Here is a 19,968-nt window from a genome sequence, read left to right as displayed (position 1 = left end):
ATATTTGTCTATGTGAATTCACATATTGTCATGTGAATGCTGTGCCTGCCAGGATCAGCAGAGTGTAGAGTTACAGACAGTTGTGAGCTGCTTGTGGGTGTTTGGAAATAAATCTTTCTGTGGAAGAGCAACAAGTGCCCTTAATTGCTGAAGCATCTCTCCAGCCCCAAGAATTTTATTTTATTTTATTTTTTAACAAAATGTACCCAGTTTAGAGTGCTCATCCCTTCCCCCCATTTTGAGATAGTGTCTCACTATGTAGCTATAGCAGTCTCCTCATGTGGGATTGGGTTTTGGACATGAGCTTTGTATGCCACATTTAGGAACTCGGTAAGCACCAGTAGTCCCTTCAGATCTTCACTCACTGGTGGAGTGGCCAAGAGTATTTCATTTTTGACTGCTGCTCTCAAGTTGGGCTGCTGTGGTTTCTGACGATACCAGTTGGACTTTGTGTGTATGTGCACTGTAATGTTCCTTAGTTCAGGGCCTTAACCTACCTACCATTATTTCCTCTTGAACAGGAAGGTCCCAGGGATACAACCGTTTGGCAGCTTTCCTTACCCTTTTGGGGTTTGTTGGACATTTTATTTCGCTGTCTAGGCTGACATGGGGCTTTTGAGAGATGAACTAAAGCCAATATTGCTGTTCTTTCTGGTTTCCTTTTTCCCTTGATTTTTTGAGACAGGATTTCTCTGTGTATGTAGCCTTGGCTGTCCTGGAGTCTTTGTAGACCAGGCTGTCCTGATGACTCAGGTATCTGCCTGCCTCTGCCTCCCCACGTGCTGGGACTACAGGCTTGCCCTACCATGCCTGGCTTGGTTTCCTTTTTTAAGGAAAACTTTGTCCTTGCTGGACGAGTATTGTGTAACAAAACTTTTCTTCAGATAGGGAATGCACAATAGACCAAAGTACAGATACCACCAGAGTCCCGCTTGGTGAACCAATGAGTTTTATTGGGGGTTACTTACAGGAACAGAAATGACTCAAAGACAGCTGCATCATGCCCTTAGCATAGGTGACAGCTCACAAAATGTGATAAACCATGAGCACACTACATAGCCTTCAGGTAGCACAACAGGTTGGAGAGTGCCCTTTTTTTGTATTTTATTTGGTTTAAGCCTTTTCCAGGCAACCCTTCTGTTTTCTTCTTACAGGCAGTTGGTCTCCTCTCAGAGTCTTTGAAGCTCAGCTTCTCTCCTGAGAGGGACTCACTGTGAGCTTTAGTAAAAGGTTATTCAGACAGGGAGGGGCCTTGTGAATCTGGTCAGCTTCAGGGAATTCTTGCTTTATTTAGCCTCCCTGCTTAAGGTGCTTGCCTTCAGGAGGGAATGTTTTGAACATGGAGGAAACAGTCATACAACAACCTATTAAAATAAGGCCATGACTAGTACCTCAAACAGTATGAAAATAATATGTGAAAACTTAAGCCTACTGCTTGGTGCTATATCAATGATAGTTGTCTGGAAAGGTTTGAAGTGGTGGATATAGTGGGAGTTGGAGATGGTCTAGCTGTTGTCCAGGTTAGCCTGGAACTTGCTTTATAGTCGGGGCCCCAGCTGGCAGTCCTTTCTGACCCTCCTGTGTTTATACATTTGTTACTTCAGGAAGGAAATAAAGTTAATTAACTTTAAGGTAGAAACTAGTTGCTAGGAAGATCTGCATGATTACAGTATGAGGCTATTGGGTTCTTTTATAATTTTTTTAAGGTGGGGAATGTTATTTTGTCTGATATAAGTACTGAAACAATTGAGAATTGTGTCAAATGTCAACCATGTCTTGCTTTTATGAATTTTGTCTGCTCCTCCCCCTTTTAACCTTTTAGTAACTACTAAATGCTGGGGCATATTGATTTTCAGTCTGAGTTTTTTTATAACACATTTATTGAAGTGTGGAAGTCAAAGGACACCTTGCAAGAATCACTATCTCTTTGCACCATGTGGTCCCAGAATCAAACTTGGGTCATCAGGTTGTATTCCATCTTGCCAACTCCAGTTTTTGTTTTCATGGAAGAAACTGCAGACTAAAGGCTTTGGGTTTTTTTGTTTTTCCTTCCTCAGGTCTAACTTCTGTTAATTTTCCCTTTAATTTTAAGGGTATAACATCTAAAACTTGGTCTGTTGAATGAGCTGTAGTTTTGTAAGTTACTTTCAGTGTCTGTATCTCTAAACATTAGAATACATACTGTTTTTGTGTTATTGTGTTTTGTGTATGAGCTTTGGGGAACGCCTGTGCATACACACGTGGAGGCCAGAAAGGTGGAATCTCACCTTTTTTGGCTAAGCTGGGTTGGTTGGAGCTCTCATGATCCACCTGTCTCCACCCAACACTGGGGGTTGCATGCATACAAAGCCATTCCTTTTTATTTGGATACTGAAAAGTCAAACTTAGGTCTCTCAAACATTCTTACCCTCAGAACTGTCTCCCTAGCTCCTCCATCCAAAGTTTTCTTATTAGCATATATTACTTAATACATAATGGGTTTCAGTATGAGGTTTTTGTACAGGTAGGGTCTCGAAGTGTAGATCTGGCTGGTCTGAAGTAGTTATATAGATTAGGCTGGCTTTGAACTCAAGAGATCTGCCTTCTCAGTTTCCCCAAGTGCTGGGATTAAAGGCATGCACCACCGTAGCTGCCTGGCAAAGTTATTTTTAGATAAACCTTGCCCTTTAGCCCAGGCTTCCCTTAGACTTGTGATCCTCCTGCTTTAGCCCCCTTAGTACTGATGAGCATATGCCTGGCTCACACTGGAACCTCTGCTTTGGGTTGTTAACTGTCTCCCAACAAATTTCAAGAAAGAGATTTTGTGAAATATTTTGTATAAGATATCAATATTTCCTATGCATACTCTGCTTTACTTTTTGTGACTGTTTTCTGAGAAGTATATATTCTGTTTAAAATAGGGCAGGCTTACAAAGGTTAAGAATGTACGGATGGTAAGCATTGCAGTTATACTTGGGCATGGTCAATAACTCAGGTCCTGGCAGAACTTTATGTACTGCTTGTGTTGTGCTCACTTGTGTGACACCTTCCTTCTCCACTGCTGCAGTCTTAAAACCACCATTCGAATTCAAAGTTAAATGTTAGGTGTAGGGTTCCATTATCATCCTTACTTGAGATTGTTGTTGATTATCTCATGTTCCTGCTACACAGCTCTTCTTTCTTTTTGATACTGTATACAGTATATGTCCTGATGCCTGAGCCTTGTGGATGGGATAAGTGTTTGGGAAGGTATTGGAAGATTGTGTTTGGTGATGCTTGAACACTTCAAGGCACTTAGTGAAAGGCAGTAAGATAGGTGAGCTGTGTGCTCTTAATATCTCATTTTGACATTTTCTGGTAACCTCAAAGGCCGGGTGTGGTGATGGCATGCCTTTAATCCCAGCACTCAGGCCACAGAGGTAGGTGGATCTCTGAGTTTAGGGCCAACCTGGTCTACAGAGCAAGTCCAGGGTAGCCAGTGCTACAAAACCCTGTTTCAAAAAAAAGCTAAACACTTATGTAAATACAGTTTTTGTAGAGGCATAAATTTGATGTGACATTGTTGATTAGACTGATCTGTTATTTTGGTTTGTAATACATAAACCTAGCCTTTTTATTATATGAAGAAGGCATACATTTTGTAAGTATTTGAAGAGATCCGAGAGGTTTTACTGACACTTGTAGGTTTTGCACTATTCTTGTGTCTATAAAAAGGGAAGATAAGATGGCTTCTTATTGACCATTATCAGATTGTGTCAAGTTTTGCATACCAAAAGGAATTTGTTTTTGTAGATTATTTTATTCTGATTATACTTAAGGGATCTTTCCACGATGACTGGCAGAGTTATTTCTGCATTCTGTGTCTCCTACCAGTTCTTGGCACAGAGACTGGTCTTACTTTTTAAGGGTTTTATACAGTGTTTCTTCATGGAACAATCTTGACTGTGGGTAGAATGTGAATATTTTTCATTTTAGAGACAGTATATGTAGCTCATACTGGCCTTGAACTCTGTATGTAGCCAAGAATGGCCTTGAACCCCAGATTTGATACTACTGCTTCTGCCTCTAGTGTTAGGATTACAGGTTGGTGCCACCCAGGCCTACATTTATAAGTATTTACTGAGTCAGTGAGTAGATACTATTGATGACACCAACATTGTTCACAGGGCTGTTGTCTTTCCTGTCTTCATCACCAATTTTGGTATTTTTTAGTCTTTGCTCCTGTTCATTTAATAGGTTTAAGATTACTTTGTTGCCTGGCTTTCTTGTATTTTTTTTGTGGTGTATGGTCTTGCTCTCCCACTCATTCTAGGACATGATTGAAATCACTGGCACAGCCCAAATGTGGCAACTTTAAAAACATTGTTGATGACTCTGGAGAGATGGTTCAGTGGTTAAAAGTATGTATTCTTGCAGAGGACTTGTGTTTGCTTCCCAGCACCCACACTGTGGCGCAAAAAACATCTGTGTAACTCCAGTTCCAGGAGAGCTGACATCCTCTTCTGACCTCCTTGGGCACTGCATGGTACACATAAACACATGCAGAGAAAACAGGTATACTGATAAAATAAATCTTTTTTTTTTTTTTTTATTACCCTTTATGTGCATTGGTGTTTTGTCTGTGAGGGTGTAAGATGCTGTGCAACTAGAGTTACAGTTATGACCTGCCATGTAGTTGCTGGGAATTGAACTCAGGACCTCTGGGAGAGCAGTCAGTGCTCTTTACCGCTGAACCATCTCTTTAGCCCCAAAATAAATCTTTTATGAAATAAAAAATATTTTAGTCCCCCATACCTCAAGGTCACTCTGTGTAGCCTTGACTGTCCTGGAACGCTCTAGATCAGGCTGACCTTAAACTCAGAGATCCACCTCCCTCTGTCTCCCAAGCGCTAGGACTAAAGGTGTGCGCCACCATGACCCAGCATATTTTAGGTTTTCCTTTTTTTTTTTTTTAAAGATTTATTTATTACAATGTTCTGGCTGCACTAGAAGAGGGCACCAGATCTCATTATAGATGGTTGTGAGCCACCATTTGGTTGCTGGGAATTGAACTCAGGACCTCTGGAAGAGCAACCAGTGCTCTTTACCTCTGAGTCATTACTCCAGCCCCTTAGGTTTTCAACATAGGATGACTTCACCTTGTTATTTAAGACTTTTCAAAAGGCTCCTTACAAACAGTCCTGCATCACTTGATGGGGATACTTTCTGAGAACCTTGATGACCTTGATGAAAGTTGATACTATTTGCAAACATTGGAGATTGCAAACAAAAAAGGTGGTAGGTAGTCAGTGGGTCCTCTTGGTGTTTGATGTGGCAGCTGACACCATGGAGTTTGCTGTTACACAGTCAACTTTGCCTTAGCTAGAAATTCTCTAGCAGTAAAATGTGTGTAGGCCGGTGATGCACATGTTCTTACCAAGAATAGGCATTGTAGTAACTGTAGATGCTGTTGGGTTTGCTGCAGTACATTACTTTGATGACGTGGCTCTGCCATCACACGAGGCAATTAGGAAGTTCTCATTTTCATTGTATACTTTTACTATTCTGTTGACCAAAACATAGATGCAGTGTATGACTGAATTTTTAAATGAAAAAAAAAAAAAAATTCATGGTTGTCTTTCTTCATAGAAATGTTCATGTTTCATATATGTATTGATAGATTATTTTTACCCGTGGTTCTACAGGCAGAACTTGACTTGGCCTCGGGTGTGCCACACAGAGAGCTAGGTTAAAAGATAGAGGAAAAATTTTAAATATTTACAACAAAAAAACTCACTTTGTGTGGATGTTAGTGTAGAGAAGTAGGGGGAGGGGTTGGGGTGAGTGTTGGTCTTCAGTAGCTTTCCACATATATCTATCTAACCTCAACTAGATGGGAGAGGGAGGGAGAGAGGAAAAGAGGAAGGAAGGGGAAGTGAAGAGAGAGAGTATATGTGTATTCAGCCTGGGCTGGAACTTACTATGTATACCAGGCTAGCCTAATTCACAGAGAGCTACTTGACTCTGTGTTCTGAGTCCCAGTATTAAAAGTATGTGGCCACCTTGACTTTTGAAACAAGCTTTCTCACTTGGACTCTGGACTCATTAATTATGTAAGTGCTCACTATTTAGGACCACAGGCCCTAGGAATCCTGACTTTCTTATCCAACACTGACATTGCAGATGCACATCACCATTACTAGGTTTTTTTTTTTTTTAATGCCGACATAAGACAATATTTTAACTTTAGAACACAGTAGAAAGTATCTGAACCTTGACTGTGTGTGTGTAAATATTTGGAGATAAGTTTGTCTGTTTACTTTCAATTTTCATACATCCAGAACCTGTCCATTCTTCTTCAGTTTATCCATTTCCTAGATCTTAGATTGTCAAAGAAAATGGTGATCTTGCCCTTTAAAATCTTTTTTTTTACTATATACAAATAAATGTATTTTCATATGTGCCCTTTAAAATCTTATTTTACTGTTTTCTATTCTGTGTTGTAAATATTTTGTTAAAAACATGTCTCGTGTCAAGCCAGTCTCTGATCATATTATTTCTCTCTCTTGTATGTGTTTCATTTTTATTGTTATTATTATTATTTTGGAGTCAGGGTCTCTAGTCCTGAATGGCCTGGAACTCACAGAGATCTTCCTGTCTCTGCTTCACACATACATGACTGTACTTGTTATTTTTTAAATTTTTGTTGAACATGAATTGCTTGTAGCCCAGGAAGACACTGAATTCTCTATCCTTATTAGCACCTGTAGTCTGTCTTCAGTTTCCAGATAGTGAAATAATAGGCCTGGCTCTGTTTATTTATGTGGGACTAGGTCTTGTTCTGTAGTCCCAGAACTCCTGGCACCTGTTAGGTTTCTGCCAGTCTGGCCTAGAAATTTTGTTGCTGTTTCTCAAATGCTGGAACCATAGGCATATACACTACCACACCTAGCTGGGATCATGCATTTTGAATCATTTATTCTCTAAAATAGTAGACTCGACTATTTTAGCTTGGGACTGATGTAACAATTTAGAGGCTGCATGGCTGAGTGAATAGGTCTTTTCTCCTAGTTTCTTAGATTGGAAGTCTAAGGTGAGGGTATCCTGTGGTGGTGAAACTTAGTTGTCTCCCTTGCCAGTATTTCATCATACTTCAGAGAATGTCAGCTTCTCATGTCTCTAACCTAATCACGAAGGTTCTGTGAAGATGACCTCATCTGGCCATAATTACTGTGAAAGGCACCATCTGCACAAGTCATTGCATTGAAATTTTAGGGCTTCAAATTGTGTATATTGTAAGATCTCATGTTGAGTTAAAACTTGCCACAGATTTGCACAGTAAATGAACCTCAGGTTTACTGATTAACTTAGAGTGTGGGTGCATTGTTGAAGATAACTTGCAAGTGTATGTTGAGTTGCAGAAACATTTTAATTCCTACAGCTGTGTTTAAAGGAGGTGTAAGAAAGGGCTTAGATTTATTTAGTACAATCTGTGAAGCTAGTTAGGTATTTGAACAGCTTATACACAACATTTGTGGTATTTTCATAGTAAATATTAAATTTCACTTATTTTGTTATTTTACTGTCTCAGACATACTATAATATTTTTAAAATTCGGCCTAGAGGAAAGGTCTATAAACTGTTTTTTTCTGTTTATGTGAGATACTTCATAGTCCTTGCTTCTCTTACCTCAGCTTCTCAAGCAAACTGTTATAGTGGATGTGTACCTTTGGGCCTGACTGAAAGTGGAGTTCTTTAAGAGAAATGTGTTAAGTAGTCCTTTAGATGAGTTTAAGACTAATTGGGTCCAGAAGAAGGTCAACAAATGACCACTGGTTTTCTTACACATTTCTATTTATGAGATAAAATTTTTACAAGACTGTAGTGAGTGTGTGTGTGTTAGTATGGTCAGAGATGTCTGTTTTCTCCTTTGCCTTGAATGCAGGGTTTCTTTGTCATTGCGAATACCAGGTAGGTTGGTTCTCATGCTTGTGTTGCAAGTACCCAAGTACCTTAGCAGGCTGGGGAGAAGCTCAGTGAGTAGGTTTCACTGTCCAGTTGTCCAGTGTTTGTTGTTCAGTGTTTGTACTAGCCTAGCACTCTATGTGTGACACATAACAGAGAAAAATGTAAATAAATATTTACACTTAAACATTTTTTCCTGTTTATTATTTATGTAAATTCTTTTACAGTTTTGACATAATTATAACTTAATCTGAGTAATGGCTTAATTCTGGGATCTCTTTGCTGGCTAGAAATTAAATATATATGTATATAAACAGATGTACATATATATGCTTTTTGTCAATATGTGCTTTATCCCCATGTTTTAAAAGGTTTATTTTAATAATTGGAATTGTGTGTGTTTGGGGTGGGGATACATAGCATGAGTGTATTGGCAATACAGGCCAGAGGAGCAGAACTCTGTCAGAGCAAGCTCTTAACTACTTAGCCATCTTTTCAGACCCCTCTCCTTCATTTTAATGTGTAAATTAAATTACCCCCTCCTGCTCCTTCCCCTCCCCTCTCTGGGGATTGAATCTTAATGTTAGGTCTAGTACTCCAGCCCCCAGGAAGTTGGTTTTTTGTTTTTTTTTTTTTTTTTTTTTTTTTTTTTTACTGTAAAACAGTCTTATATTTAATACCTAGTCTTAACTGTTTGAAGTTTTAGGAGAAGCATATGTTTAAATGTATTGGTTGATAGCTCTAGCAGCTTAGAAGAGCATTCACTCTTAAAGGATATTTATTGTGTGTGTACCACGAACTAGGTCCTGGAAACCTGACTAGGGAATGAAGAAAGGATAGACATACTGACAAGCATAACGAAAAGCCAGCTTAGCCCTTTCTCTGCGGAATCACCATGGTGCCTGGGACCCTCTGTACACATACTCTGAAAACTGTAGGGCCTTCAAGGCCCTCAGTGGAGCTCAGGTCCATGTGCTCTCTGCACCATCCCACTTTGGCCAAACCATCTGCACCCTTGAATTTCTCCTAAAATTTCCTGCTGGCAAGGTTCCAGCATTTGAGGGCGATGACAAATTCTGTGTGTTTGAGAGCAATGCCATCGCCTACTACGTAAGCGACAATGGGCTTTGGGGAAGTACGCCAGAACCGGCAGATCAGGTGGTGCAGCTTTGCTGACAGTGACATGGTTCCTCTAGCCACCACCTGGGTGTACCCCACTTTAGGCATCATGCTCGACAGCAAACAAGCCACTGAAAATGTGAAAGAGGAGGTGAAGCAAATCCTGGGGCTTCTGGACACTCACTGGAAGACAAGGACTTTCCTGGTGGGTGAGCGGGTGACCCTGGCTGATATCGCAGTTGTTTGTAACCTGTTGTGGCTGTATAGTATAAACAGGTCTTAGAGTCACCTTTTCGCCAGGCCTTCCCCGATACCAACTGATGGTTCCTTACCTGTGTTAACCAGCCCCAGGGCTGTCCTGGGGGAAGTGAAGCAGTGTGAGAAGATGGTCCAATGTGATGCTAAGAAATTTGCAGAGCCAGCCTAAAAGGGACATCCCAAGGAAAGAAAAGGGTTCATAAGAAGAGAAACAAACTCAAAGCCAAACGAAAGAGGAGAAAAGGCAGGTGTCCCAGCTCCTGAGGAGATAGATGAGTGTGAACAGTCGCTGGCTGCTGAGCCCTGGGCCAAGGACCCTTTCACTAACCTGCCCAAGAGCACCTTTGTGTTGGATGAGTTTAAGTGAAAGTACTACAATGAGGACACCTCAGTGGCACTGCTAGTTTTTTGGGAGCACTTTGATAAGGATGGATGGTCCCTGTGGTATGCCAAGTACTGCTTCCCTGAAGAACTCACCCAGACCTTCATGAGTTGTAGCCTCATCATTGGAATGTTTCAGCGATAGGACAAACTGAGGAAGAATGCCTTTGCTAGTGTCATTGTGTTTCGAACCAACAACAGCAGCTCCATTTCTGGTCTTTGGGTTTTCTTAGGCCAAGAGCTTGCCTTTCTGCTGAGTCCAGATTGGCAGGGGGACTATGAGTCATATATGTGGTGGAAACTGGATCCTGGTATTGAGGAGCCCTAGACCCTGGTTTGAGAGTACTTTTCATGGGAGGGGCTTTCCAGCCTGTGGGCAAAGCCATCAATCAAGGCATCATTGTCTTGCAGTTTCCTAGCTTCCTGCTCCCACCCTTCAAGGGTGATGGGGGTCATTAAAGGAAACTGAACATTGCAAAACAAAACAAAACAAAAAACTAGCTGGGATCATGTGAGGTGAGTGTTTAACCTAATCTCAGTGGGAGGTGTCTGTAGGGAAGCCAGGAACTGTAGTTGAGAGTCTATGGGTACACTGCTTTTAGTCAGAGGTCAAAGGCTTTGGTGTTTGGGGTGAGCCTGACTTGGGAAGGCTTGCCCCCTGGCCACACCTATGTCAGCCAGACATATTCACTCAGGACTTAATCTCACATGTGTGCCACACTTGTGCATGCACTCGCAGAAGATAACTTTAAGGAGTTGGTTCCAATATGTAGGTCTTGGTGATTGAACTGACGTTGTCAGGCTTGTAGGGTGGGTGCCTTTGCTGCTTAGCCATCTCCTTGGCCTTAAACTGTGGCTTATTTTAAGTATGAAAAAGTTTGACATTTTAATGGATAGTTGATATAGTATGACATTCCATATCTAAAATAGAAATTTTCTGGATTTACCAGTTGACCTTCCCTAATCTGAATGTCCAAATCCTCCAAAATCTGAAGTTTTGAGCCCTGGGAGGATAGTTATTTTTTTCAGATTTTTAGAGGATTATTTGTTTGTCTCTTTGTTGTTCAGGAATGTTCAAAATGTGGATACCATTTGGTGTTAATAGTGTTTATGAGAACAATAATCTCCCTAATTTGTGGCTAATTGAAGATTGTACAGACTAAAGCCCAGATTCTGTGAATGTTGAGGTGAAACATCAAGTATTAGGTAATCTGCTGGGTGTATATTTAAATGGCTTATTTGGAAGTGTTCACAAAGACTTGAGTTAAGATGCTACTCTCATAATATTTTAAATATTTATAAGAAATAAAATTTTAAATTGAGCCAGAGGTGGTAGCACATGCCTGTAATCCCAGCACTCAGGGAGGCAGAGGCAGGCAGATCTCTGTATATTCAAGGCCAGCCTGGGCTACAAAGCAAGTCTAGGACAGCCAAGGCCAAACATAGAAACCCTGTCTCAGGAGACAAAACAGAAGTAAAATTGGGCTGGAGAGATGGTTTCTGAGCACGGCTCAGAGGACCTGGGTTCAATTCCCAGCACCCACAGGCCAGCTCACTACTGTCTGTAATTCCTGCTCAGGGAAAATTCAACATAAGCCCAGAGTCATACATGCAGTCAAAACACTAATGTATATAAAAAAATTAAAAAAATAAAAATTTTAATTTTAATGGGAAAGCTGTGTGCCACTAAGCCATACTAAGAAAAGCCATTCATTTCTCATGCTATACTTTTTTGTTGTTGGTTTTGTTTTTGTTTTGTTCCTTTGAGACAGTGTTTCTCTGCAGCCTTGGCTGTTCTGGACGCAGTTTGTAGACCAGGCTGGCCTCCCTGAGTTCTGGGATTACATGTGTGTGCACAGTGCTGGCTCATGCCATACTTTTTAGCATCAGAGTATCTAATGCTTTAACCATTAAAAATGGTTGATCCCTTCCCAGGAACTTGACCTAATTAATTTACTTACTAATTTTTAATAGTTTAAGAGTCTGTGAACACGTGCCTGCTTAATTTTCCTCCTCCCTCATCACAATGACTGCATGTTCCTCCTTTCTGGGTGCCGATCTTTAAAAGACATGGTAAGGCCCCTCAGGAAAACCTCCCTTCAGCATGTTGTGCTCATGACATTTGATGACTTCCTTAGTCATGTGTGTAATTTGCTGTGCTGACACTTGGCTTAGAGTGTGAGCTTCATGGAGCTTTTTAGACCCTTTCACCTGTTCTATAGTCACACAATAATGTACAGATACAGACTTTTTTGGTAATGTTTTGTTTTAGTGTTAAACAATAGTAGGGTGTGCAGCATTTTCATAGACTAGGGAGCAGCAGGAGTGGGATGGTCAAGGGAGGAAAGAAGTGGCAGAATCACATGTATACCCCGTGCCTCATTGTGGACCTCTTGAAGACGGGTATTTACCCTTCATGAAAACCCAGGTTTGATGCAGATAAAGGTAATGTTAGACCACATTATCGAAGGAATTGTACTGTGAATGGTTGTGCTGAACCCTTTTGGGTATGGTAAGGGAGATGTGGGGGTGTTTATTTGTTTTTTTTAAATCCCCTTTATTTGCGCTAATCCAACTCTCTACACAGCTCTACCACTAAGCTGTACTTGTACCCTCATGAAGGCTTGAATTCAGGCTAAGGAATAGTGTTACTTTTGAATAAATGACAGCAGAGGTTGTAATGATTGGTTTGTATATATATTTATTTGTTTATTTTTCAGACAGGTTCTCATTGTGTAACCCTGGCTGGCCTGGAACTTGCTGTATAGAGCAGGCTGTCCTCAAAGTCTTGGAGGCCTTGCCTCTGTCTCATGAGTGCTGGGCTTAAAAGTGTTTACCACCACACCCAGCTTTCTGTTTTATTTTTGAAACAGGATCTCAAAAGCCCTGACAGGATTAGAACTTTGTGGTCTAGGCTGGCCTTGAACTCCAGAAATCCTCTGGCCTCTAACATTCCTGGCCCCCAGCTATATTCTCTTCATAATTTAAAGGTATAACAAGATTTTTATTGATAGGAAGATGTAGTAGAAGGAAAGGAGTCAGTAATTTAGAAATTTCATAACATGGAGAAGAAAATTCTGGCAGGAATAATTGGGAAAAATCAGTTTTGGTAATGGGTACTTTTAGCAAAATGGAAATGTGAAATACATGGTTGAATGCATAAGTCTGGGAAATGGATCCAGTTGATAGTGGTTTCCCCCTGTGTAGTTTTTACACTAGGGGAAACCACTGTCAGCATAAAGAAGAGGTAGGTTGAGCTGTTGAGTGGTGCAGCATGGAGCAGTTGACAATGAGGAAGAATGGTACCCTTGCAGATGCTTCTCATAGAGCAGGCATGGAGGTCACTGATAATCTGGATAGTGACAAATTAGATTTAGTGGTAGAGCTTGAAAGCCTGACTGGGAGATACCACTACAGGAATAGTACTATATAGGACAATGAAGAAATGAGGTGGGAACTAGGAAAGATCAGTAAAGAGAGAAAATGAAGATGGAAGAAGTATGAAGGTGGGATATAATCTACCAATGAAATATATCTGTAAGTGATAAGAGGGGAGATTGTTCATTATTGTAGATGATCATTCATAGATCATTCATCAGGTGTACCTGAGAAAGCTGGGCATTCCCTCCCTAATGTTTGCTTTCGTTTTTAGAAAACAGGCAGGAAGTGAGGTCATTGAATGCAACGGTAAGGGAGTTGTTAGTGAAGTATTGAAGGGTGAAGATAAGGGTCAGGGCACTGGAAAAATCCTGGTGGAGTAGGACTTTTGAAATGTGAAATACGTAAATGTCTTTCCCTCATCAAATACTATAAAAGTAAATCTCTAGAATTTGACAAAGCTAAGTGCATATTTTCCCCCCTTTTTTTCTATACTAGTCTAAGGCAGAGGCAGGTGAATCTCTGAGTTTGAGGACAACCTGGTCTACAGAGTGAGTTCCAGGAACAGAGAAACCCTGTCTTGAAAAACAAACAAAATGTCTTCATTAACTGATCCGATTTTCTCTTATTAATGCCATCTCAGGATGTTACCCTCATTTCCAAGTTCTTATATTTCTTTCTACTTTATTTTTTATTTTATGTATATATGTACACAACATGCATACCTGGTACTCCTGGAGGTCAGAAGAGAACATCAATCCTGGAATTGGATTTATAGATGGTTGTCACCCACAGTGTGGATTATGTAAACTTAATCCAGGCCCTCTGCAAGAGCAGCAAGTGTGACACCTGAAGAGGGGAGCATATATGTCTCCTTAGAAAGTGGCTCTCAACCTTCGTAATGCTGTGACCCTTTAATACAGTTCCTTATGTGGTAACTGTCAAACATAAAATTACTCATTAGTCATTAGTTCATGACTAATTTTTGCTACTATTAGGAATTGTAATGTAAATATCTTAGGCAACACCTGTGAAAAGGGTCATTTGAACCCCCCCCCCCCCCCAGGGTTTGTGACTCACAGGTTGAGAAACACTGTCTTAGTGTATTCTGTCAGATGGGCTAAGTACATCTCCTCATTCTTTGTTTTAACACATGACTCTTGTGAAACATGCTTCTGTCTGGTAGAAATATAATCAGAATGTGAGTGGGAACTATGTTTGATCACTTAGCCAATGTCATGTGTACATGCTGCTTCTGCATCATCCCTTGGGTGTTGTGACCTTTGGAAGGGCTGACCCACGAAGCCCCATTGTAGATGTCTGAGACAGGACTCCCTCTGCTAGAATTATAGGCAAGGGCCTTTGTACCCCGTGATGAAGGGACTTATTAAAGTTTAGATTGTGTGGGGGTAATGGCTATAAGTGTAGCTGTTTATATGAAGGTCAGAGGATAACTTGCAAGGAACCTACCATGTAGGTTGTAGAAATTGAACTTAGGTCACTAGGCTTGGCAGCATGCTCCTTCCAGACCTGTTGAGCCATCTTGCTGGCCCAGAAAGAGCCAGTCTTGATTATTTATTCCAAATTGGTTGCCTGTAGGTTTTTAATTCTATCATATTATAAAGATAGGAATCTTTATCTTACAATTAAGATGATAATTTTTATAATGAAGGCTCTTCCTCTTTATAATTATGGTTTATTTGGGATCTTCTTAAGTCCTAGATCCTCTGATGTATTTCATCAATGAAATCTTACAGTGTTGTTTTCTTGAATTCTGTTATTATGAATTTTATATTGTGCTTTGATACAGGTCTGTCTTGTCAATTCTTAGGGTGGCTACTTTCAGTTACCCTTGTGAATTCTTTATGCAAAGCGATAGTGCATCCTTCAGGGATTGTTTTAGAAACCCTGCTGATACCAAATTCTGGATGATCAAGTACCTTGATATATATTACGTTCAGCTTCAAACTACAGACATCTTACCATGTGCTGCTTGTTTTGGTGACCTCATTTTTTGTGATAAAATATCCTGACAAAAGCAACTTAAAGGAGAAGAAATTTAGTTTGGGCTACAGTGTCTTAGTAACACACCCATGGTGGTACCAAGAGCATAGACAGCAGGAAGACTAAGCTGGATGTTTACCTTGCCCTTTTAAACCTCACAGTGCTGGAGTATTCATTTTTAAATGAATCATCTATACTTTAGAATTTTTATTTTCATCTGTATGTTGTTTTATGTCTCATTGTGAGGTTTCAGTTTGAGGGTCTGGATTTCCTTGTTTCATTTGTCTTTGTAGTCCTCAGCAGAAGGGATTAAGGATTGGAGTGGTTCTTAACTGGTGGCAGTTCATTTGATTGTTACCTCTGAGGAGTGGCTGGTGCTGCTGCCACAAGTGGATAGGTTGGCCATGCTGCAGCACATAGGGCATCTCGCCACAGCACAGGGTCAAGTACCAGGTGTGTGTGGTGGCCTGCCTATAATTTCAGCACTTAGAAGGTAAACACAGGAGATCCTTAAAGCCCTCTGGCTAGTCAGCCAGGCCTTACCAGCAAGTTCTGGGTTCAACAAGAGACGCTGACCCCACTCAACAACTGTGGAGAAATCAAGCCCAACATCATCCTTTGCCTGCACAGGTGACCATATATACATACAGGCATACAAACATGCATGAGAAAGATATACAAAAGAACCCTATTTATTTTTCATCTCTATTCATTGTTGTGTGGCAGTTTCCTCCAAGATAAAAATACTCCATCTTTGCAGGAAGGTATTAACACTCGGGATGTTGTACAGGGATGCCCTTTGAGACCCAGGCAGTAAACATCTCAGCTGTTTCACAAGCCCTGAAATCCTGACATTGACCAGCTCACTGCAACCTGCTTTTCCCAAGCTCATATAGCAGTAAGAACTGCTGACTTCTTAAAAAGTCAGCAGTATGGGTGTATGGGGGTTTGCCTGAGTACTTACTTGTGTACCTTGTGAGTGCCTCATACCCAAGTAGGCCACAAGAGTGTGTCAGATTTCTTGGAACTGGAGTTGTGGGCAGCTGTGAGTTACCGTATGGGTTAAAATTATTTAGGCTTTTTAGTTATTTGTTTATATTATTTTTTTGAGACAAGATTTCACTTATATGGTCCATGATTGGCCTGGAACTTACTTTGTAGACAAAACTGGCCTTAAACTCACAGAAATTCTCCTGCCTCAATCTCCCAAGTGCTGGAGTTAAAGGTGCCACCAAACCTGGCTTGTTCTGTACTTTTAATGGCAAGAGACTTTTCTAGTCTCCATAATCATTATAGCATGGAAATTACAAGCATCTTTAAAATGTTTGTATTTATGTTTATTGTTAAATAATTGTTAATGGTTTCTGACTTTTTTCTATAGGATCCAGTGGTCCCAGTTCAAAGGCTATTTTATTTTTAAACTGGAGAAAGTGATGGATGATTTCAGAACTTCAGCTCCTGAGCCAAGAGGTCCTCCCAATCCTAATGTTGAATATATTCCCTTTGATGAAATGAAGGAAAGAATACTGAAAATTGTCACTGGATTTAATGGGTATGCACATAATCATAATCTAAAGGTTTAATCTTAACAATAAAGATTGGTTTTTTTTCTTAAGTTTTACTCTATGTGATTGAAAATTGACTATTGTCTCTAGTGCTTGCCAAGTTTTTGCTCATAAATGTTTATAATGTTTATTGAAAAACAACTTGAATCACTTTTATGAGTTTCAGGGTATTCAGACTTTAAACCTGCATGATAGCAGCAACATTCCTTTATCAAAAAATAATATTTCTTCTTTTGTTTATTTGGTAGTATCTTGATAATTGATGAAGTATTTATAGTTAAGAGATTAGTTTATTTAGTTTAGAGTTTATGCGTCCCTTTCTCCCAATAACTAAACATTTAATCTTTTGTAAAACATTGAAAACATCGGGGACACTAAAGGAAATACTAAGTGTGATGCTGTAAGCATGTTGCTGTGCTTCATGTTAGTCTTTGTGTTCCAATTTAGGACTTGATATTTACTGAAGGGGAGACGCTTTTGTGAAGTTGAATTGTTGACTATATTACTTTTGCCACTAGTGATTTAAGCATGTGACAACAGTATGAAATACAGTAAATTGGGTTTATATTAATAAAGTTCCTATTTACTGGTAGGTTTTTTGTGAAGAATTTTTAATTTTATGTTCTCATACCACAAGCAACCTGATTCTTTCGGTGACAGGGTCTTATTGTGTGCCCCTTGCTGGTCTTGAATTCACAGAGATCCACTTGCTTCTTTGACCTTTGTGGGGATTAAAGATATGTACCACCATTTTCAGCTGCTTATTCATTCCCATTTCAAGTGTAGGATTTCGCCTACAATATCAGAAGTTTATGCTCTGACAATGGGTCTATTACTAAAATTGCTTTTTTCAGGAGGTACCATACCTGGTGTTTAGTTTCATCAGACTAGTTTTCCCAGGGGCTTTGGAATGGAAGGAGACTTACCTTGAGTGTGTACCTGTGACAGTTATTTAACTATATGCCTGATCATTATGAGTTTAATTGGAACTTTTAAAAAGCATGTACCAGGAAGAAGCTACATGTTATATGTGTTATATGTTGTATAAGATTCATTCTTGAACTGGATGTATGTAGAATAAACAAACTTGCTTTGTAGAATATTTGTATTTAGTGTGTATATGCACACAGAGTACATTCTTAATATATGGAAGTTAAAATGAATTATAGCACTGCATTGTGAATATTGAGCTAATTTGTAAATTAGTAAGGACAAATAGTCTTAACAACAGATAAGTGGGTTATTAGAGGAAGTTAAAATATTTATGATTTCTTAACATGTTAACATGTATTCATTCATCTACTTCAGATGATTTGAACAGTCATTAAATACCTAAGCACACTTAAATATAATTGCTCTTAAGGTGTTCTTCATCTTTGAGCCATAAGTATTTTAATTCCAGTTTTGAGAACGGCTGTTTGGAATTTTACTCTAATTAGGCAGAATCTAAGTTTAGTTAGTAGTATATTGTGAATTTTCTTTTTAATATTTTGTTTGTGATGTGTGCCTGTGTGTATGTTCATCTGTGTACGTTCCTTCGGCCACCACAGGTTCTCTCAGAATGTTGTCTCCCATTGCTCACTGGCTCTGGATTCACTGATTGGCTAGACTGGCTAGTCAGTAACCAAGCCTCAGGGATCCACTTATCTCTGCCTACCAGCACTTGGGATATAGATGTGTGCTACAACACAGCTTTTATAAAAGTATGCTGGGTATCCAAATCAGGTCCTTGGGCTGGGACACAGCAAACACTTCACCCTCTGGGCTATCTCCTCAGAGCTACTCATCAGTTGAGGCTCATCTTTCTAGTATACTTACATTTATTTAATAGATTGTCTTGGTAAAAGTGCTATATTTTTATTCTTTTTAAAAAGATCCCCAAATAACAGAAATCTATACAGAAAAGAATATTGGAATCGTGTTTTATGCTAGTTGTATTTTTATTTTACAAAAGTTGATACCTCAGTAATCAGTAAGTACATGTATAGCCAGTTTTGTTGTGATGGCTTATCACACTTGTCATTCCAGCATTCAGGAGTCTGAGGCAGGATGATTTAAGACTGCATACTGACCAGCCTGTGCTACATAGTGAGTTCTGTCTTTAAAAACACAAAGGAGAGGGGTTCAGATATGGCTCAGCTGCAAGTGTGTACTGCTGTTCCAGGCGGCCACAATTGGGTGTCCAGCACTATGTCAGGCTCTCTAACAACACCTGCAACTGCAGCTCCAGAGGATTGGATGCTTCCTTCTGGCTTTTCCAACATGTGTTGCCCGTGAGTGCACGCACACACGAGCATGCACACAGACACAACAAAATATTTTTTTTTAATCCAAAAAGAAAAGAAAAAGTTTTCTTCTGTGGTTATGTTTTTTTTAAATATGTGAACAACTCATAATATGCCTTTCTCTCTATGGAATTAAGCGGGCCTTTGTTTGTTTGTTTGTTTTTCCTGGAAGTAAAGTGGGAGGAGCAATACTTGTGAACCACGCTTGTTTGTAGTGCATATTGAACAGACCATCTTGCTGATTTGTTGCTCAAAGCAAAAGCATATCACACCTAAACAGGTTGTTACCTTATTCTTTGTGGTTGTGTTCTCTGGGTGTGGTGTGGTGTGATGTGGTATAATGTGTGTGTGTGTGTGTGTGTGTGTGTGTGTGTGTGAGTGATTTGTCACAGATCGAAATCAAGCCCTTTGCAAAAATCTAGCCCTAGGCCAGCATTTTACCACTGAGCTACCTCCTACCCCTATCATAAAATGTTCACTTATGCCTTTGTGTAGTAACTAAAATTAGTGTAGTTTTGTGCATTTCTGTGTATGCTTTTTGGGGGTTTTGTGTGTATTTTTAGTGTCTATTTTTGAGGTGCCAGGTTGGACTTTTGGAAAATAAAATGGGATTATTTTTTTCAAGTGTCAACCCTTTTCATTATTTGCTGTTTGTTTTCTTACATTTTTGCTAGTTCTTGGTGTGTGTATTTTGTTTGCATGTGTGTCTGTGCACCATTTGCATGCATTCCACTCCGTGGAAGCCAGAGTGAGGCGTCAGATGACCTAGGACTGGAGTTAGAGGTGTTTGTGAGCTGCCATTTGGGTCCTCTACAAGAGCAGCCAGTGCTCTTAACTGCTGAGCCATCTCTCTAGTCTTGTTCTGTTTGTTTTATTGTGTTGCTGGGCTTTTAGTTTTTAAATGTTGTAAATTAAATGGCTCATAGTATCTTAACACATATCACCATCTGAATTATTTTAGTAAATTTTGAGTATGCAAATTTTTGCTCTTTGAGTTGCAAGTTATTCACTCATTTCCTATTTTAAATTTTTTCTTTATTGAAAATAGGTTTTTT

At 39.7% G+C, this 19,968-nt stretch overlaps 1 protein-coding gene and 1 pseudogene across 1 annotated transcript in view; both read left to right on the top strand.

Moving 5' to 3' along the window:
* The window catches only part of Ppp4r2 (protein phosphatase 4 regulatory subunit 2), a 39,352-nt gene that overhangs the window by 4,944 nt on the left and 14,440 nt on the right, over positions 1 to 19,968 (top strand). Inside the window, exon 3 of the mRNA XM_055628518.1 lies at positions 16,445 to 16,615. Within this exon, the coding sequence (XP_055484493.1) occupies positions 16,445 to 16,615 (171 nt within the window). The remainder of the gene's footprint in view (positions 1 to 16,444; positions 16,616 to 19,968) is intronic.
* On the top strand, positions 2,923 to 10,140 carry LOC129692291 (elongation factor 1-gamma-like; annotated as a pseudogene).

This window comes from Psammomys obesus, unplaced genomic scaffold, assembly GCF_907164565.1.
Source record: "Psammomys obesus unplaced genomic scaffold, mPsaObe1.curated_primary_1811, whole genome shotgun sequence".
Taxonomy (NCBI): Eukaryota; Metazoa; Chordata; class Mammalia; order Rodentia; family Muridae; genus Psammomys; species Psammomys obesus.
Note: the sequence above shows the minus strand (reverse complement) of the source record. Positions and strands in the feature narration are given on the sequence as shown.